This window comes from Humulus lupulus, chromosome 2 (assembly GCF_963169125.1).
Source record: "Humulus lupulus chromosome 2, drHumLupu1.1, whole genome shotgun sequence".
NCBI lineage: Eukaryota > Viridiplantae > Streptophyta > Magnoliopsida > Rosales > Cannabaceae > Humulus > Humulus lupulus.
The window spans coordinates 231,049,186-231,053,718 of record NC_084794.1 but is presented as its reverse complement, the minus strand read 5'-3'; the positions used below and the strand labels follow the sequence as shown (position 1 = coordinate 231,053,718).

Here is a 4,533-nt window from a genome sequence, read left to right as displayed (position 1 = left end):
GTGGTACTGGTAGTGGTAGTGGTAGTAGTAGTGGCAGTAGTAGTGGGAGTAGTAGTGGTAATGGTGGTGGTAGTGGTAGTAGTAGTGGTAGTAGTGGTAGTAGTCGTGGTAGTAGTGGTAGTAGTAGTGGTAGTAGTGGTAGTAGTCGTGGTAGTAGTGGTAGTAGTAGTGGTAGTAGTAGAGGTAATAGTAGTGGTCGTAGTAGTGGTAGTGGTAGTGGTAGTAGTAGTGGTGTAATGACCCAAAATCGCTAATAAGGCTTAAGGGCCTTGATTAGTGTGCCTGGAGGGCATAATTGAATTTGTGTGTGATTTTATGAGTTTAATGCATGGTTATGATTTAAAGCATGTTATATGACTAATTGAACATTGAGATCCATGACTACGTGGTTAGTATGCATGTTAGGTGAAATAATTATGCATGTGGACCCCGTTTGCATAATAGGGGTAAATTGGTAATTTTAGCTACTGAGGGCATATATGTGATAATTGTATTCTGTGAATTGTACCACGTGAGTGTGGTTTTATTATTGTGATGCACGTGCCAAGACGGTCCTAGAGAGCTAGTTAACTTAAGAGTCACAACGGGATTTCCATACCCGGCTCGGGAGGAGCCTAGGGGTACTTTGGTCATTTTATGGTTAAGTTGAGATTTAGCGGGTTATGGTTATTGGTGATTGAGTAACCTGGGTAACCATTAGTTACTGCTGAGAATAACAAGTTCTAGATAGAAAATGGTAGAAATGAAATAGAAGTAAAAGGACTTAAGTGCCCTTGAGGTTTAGTTGGGAAAGGTTAGGCAAGGAGGGGTAAAATGGTCATTTGGTTGGGAATTTGATATATGGCAGCTGGGTTATATGGGGTACACGGTTTGGGGCTTGGTCATTGTTTGGTTTTGTTAAAAATAAAGAAAAAGAAAAGCTAGAAGAAGAAGAAGAAGAAGAGGGGAAGGAGCTGATTTTGGAGACTTGGAGATGGATTCAAGGAAGCAAAGGGTGGATTCTCCACTTAAAGGTAAGGATCCTAGACAATTTTAAGAGTTTTATCTGTTGTGGTTTAAGATTTTTGAGGTATGGTTTAGGTTTTTCAAGCTTGGGTTTGTGTTTTTGGCCTATGGGTTTAAGTTGTTGAAGTTGAAATCAATTGGGTGGATTTGTGAGTGTGATTGTGTTTTGAGCTTGAATCTAGTGTTTATGGGTTGTTAGATGGTCCATTTGAAGTTTTAAATTGATTTTGGGGTTTGGGTATTGGTTTGGTATGATTTGGGAAGGTTTTAGCTCAGAGAAAACCCAGAAATCTGGGTTCGCGTATGAGCGCCGCGGCCCTGTTCTTGGGCGCCGCGGCGCGAGGTTGCATCAGGAGGAGGGCAACTCGCTGGGCGCCGCGGCCCTTGAGGGGAGTGTCGCGGCCCTAGGCCATTTTGGCAGGCAAAAATTCTGGTTTTTAGGACTTTTGCCCGGGGACTCGGGGGATGGTTCCGATGTATCGTTTTAGGGAAATAGAGGTTCTGAGAGTGCGGGATTGGTCCCGGGAAGTGGTTTTGGGTTGGTTAGTATTAAAAGTGTTATATGTGTGTTGTGAATAGGATTTCGAGGAGGCTCGTGCTAGAGGACCGTGCTTGTGGCCTTGGTGCATCGGAAAGCTCGGGAAGCAGGTAAGAAAACTATAACACCCGTAGGATAGGGCATGGGCCCATAGTGTGATTGTGGGGCACGGCCCTATATTGCATGTTGCATGATGAGATGATTGTCGGGCATGGCCCTATATTGCATTACATGTTAGGGTGCAGATTTAAATAAATTGGCATTTGTTTGAATGTTGCTTGATTTATGTTATATATGGTTATAATGAAATGAACGGCAAGGGCCGAGTGCGGCGTAGGACGGGTACGGTAGCGGAGCCGGAGGTAACACTTAGCACATGGGATGCTTATAGTCAGGGCAGGGCCCAGTGGATACATGTGATATCCTTACGATGAGGACCGAAACCCCAGGCTTTGGTAAGGCTTCTGGGGCGGCATGGCCGTGTTTGCTTAGTCTAATGGTTGACTTGTTTATATGTGGATTATCTATTATGATAAACTGTATAAATTACATATGTTATGTTCTGCATGAGTTTTCTTGCTGGGCTTCGGCTCACGGGTGCTCCGTGTTACAGGTAAGGGCAATGGCTGCGTCAACCAACCATGAGTACGGAGAGCGTGAAGCGACACGTACATGTTTGGCCTGCCCGACTACTTTGGTTGGGGGTTTATTCGAAAATGGCTGTAATAATCTATGATTTTAGAACTGATCAACTGTAAACTTATTTCAAGATGTAAATAGTTTTCAAACTTTATTTTGGGATCCCAAATGTTTATTACTAGAAGTTTTTATTGAAACAACACATTTTTAAAGATTACAGCCTTAACTTTGAATTAGTCACACTTTCATTTCAAAACCTCGGTTAGCGAGTTAAGTGCACAATGTTTTGTCTTAAAACTCACTTAGTAATGGCTCTAAGGTAGTAGGGCGTTACAAGTGGTAGTAGTGGTAGTACTGGTAGTAGTGGTAGTAGTGGTAGTAGTAGTAGTAGTAGTAGTAGTAGTAGTAGTAGTAGTAGTGGTAGTAGTAGTGGTAGTAGTAGTGGTAGTAGTAGTAGTAGTCGTAGTAGTAGTAGTCGTAGTAGTAGTGGTAGTAGTGGTAGTAGTCGTGGTAGTAGTGGTAGTAGTAGTTGTAGTAGTAGTGGTAATAGTAGTGGTAGTAGTAGTGGTAGTGGTAGTAGTAGTGGTAGTAGTAGTGGTAGTAGTAGTAGTAGTAGTAGTAGTAGTAGTAGTTGTAGTAGTAGTAGTAGTAGTAGTAGTAGTAGTAGTAGTAGTGGTGGTGGTGGTGGTAGTAGTAGTAGTAGTGGTAGTAGTAGTGGTAGTAGTAGTGGTAGCAGTGGTAGTAGTAGTGGTAGTAGTAGTAGTAGTGGTAGTAGTAGTGGTAGTAGTAGTAGTAGTAGTGGTAGTAGTAGTGGTAGTAGTAATAGTAGTGGTAGTAGTAGTGGTAGGAGCAGTCGTAGTAGTAGTGGTAGTAGTAGTGGTAGGAGCAGCAGCAGTAGCAGCAGCAGTAGCAGCAGCAGCAGTAGCAACAGCAGTAGTAGTAGTGGTAGTAGTAGTGGTAGTAGTGGCAGGAGCAGGAGCAGGAGCAGGAGCAGCAGTAGCAGTAGTGGTAGTAGTAGTGGTAGTAGTAGTGGTAGTGGTGGTGGTAGTGGTGGTGGTAGTGGTAGTGGTAGTGGTAGTAGTAGTGGTAGTAGTGGTAGTAGTGGTAGTAGTAGTGGTAGTAGTAGTGGTAGTGGTAGTAGTAGTGGTAGTAGTAGTGGTAGTAGTAGTGGTAGTAGTGGAGGTAGTAGTAGTGGTAGTGGTAGTGGTAGTGGTAGTGGTAGTGGTAGTAGTAGTAGGGGTAGTAGTAGTAGTGGTAGTAGTAGTGGTAGTAGTAGTGGTTGTGGTAGTAGTAGTAGTAGTAGTAGTAGTAGTAGTGGTAATAGTAGTGGTAGTAGTGGTAGTAGTAGTAGTAGTAGTAGTGGTAGTGGTAGTAGTAGTAGTGGTAGTAGTAGTAGTGGTAGTAGTAGTAGTAGTGGTAGTAGTAGTAGTAGCAGTAGTGGTAGTAGTAGTAGCAGTGGTGGTAGTAGTAGTGGTAGTAGTAGTAGTAGCAGTAGTGGTAGTAATTATGAGAAGTTAAAACTATTAATTTTGGATGGAAATTACAGTAAGGGTCTTAAGTATTTAATAAGGAAAAGTTAGTGGTTGGGGATAGTAGTGTAATTTGGTTTTTACACATTTTAAATCAGATTAAATAATTAATTAATATATAAAAGAATAGGTTTAGATGTCCTAGGAAAGTTTCTGACATCTAGGATTAGCGATATACGAAAAGAGGATAGACCAAGAATAATCCTCTCGTTCTTGATCTGAGTCTTGAAGCCTAAGGTTTTGGAGGAGATCATCAGTCTTTGTTATTGAAGGGCTAGGAGATCTTTTAAACGGCAAGGATCTAAGTTTTGAGGCTGAATCTTGATTTGTAAGTGTTCAAACCTTACTGTTTAAAGTATTGTCAGATCTAGGTTTTGAAGTTTTGAGACTGTTCTAATTGTTTTGGGATTATGAATGTTTAGAATAGAATAGGATTGATAATATATTGGTTCCAAGGGTTAGAAACATGTTAGGATAGCTAATTTGATGATTTGGGGTCGAAGTTTTGCGACTGGGCTTGATTTCTAGGTTTAAAAATTGCATCTACGATTTCCAGAAAGAGGGCCTAGTGCGACTACGCCCAGCCTTGGTGCAACCGTGCTACCTAGCTGGTTTGGCCTCACGCTCTGTGAGCGCGACCGAGCCCAGGCACTAAAGCGACCGCGCCAGTTGTCCAGAAACATGTATTTTGGGATTTTTCTGCAACCATTTAGAGATAAATTTGTACTTTTTGGAGCTTTATGTAGTAGAGTTTTAAGACTTTCTGAAGGGTATTATGGGCATGACTTAACTTTAAAAACGAATAAGAGTGTATCTTAATAT

General features: G+C 41.8%; 1 protein-coding gene across 1 annotated transcript; it reads left to right on the top strand.

Moving 5' to 3' along the window:
• Positions 1-2,787: 2,787 nt before the first annotated feature.
• Positions 2,788-3,489, top strand: LOC133816567 (uncharacterized; the record flags this gene model as incomplete). The annotated part of the gene is made up of 1 exon (XM_062248990.1): positions 2,788-3,489. A coding segment is annotated over one exon (702 nt), but the record flags the coding sequence as incomplete, so codon positions are not given.
• Between the last annotated feature and the right edge of the window lie 1,044 nt (positions 3,490-4,533).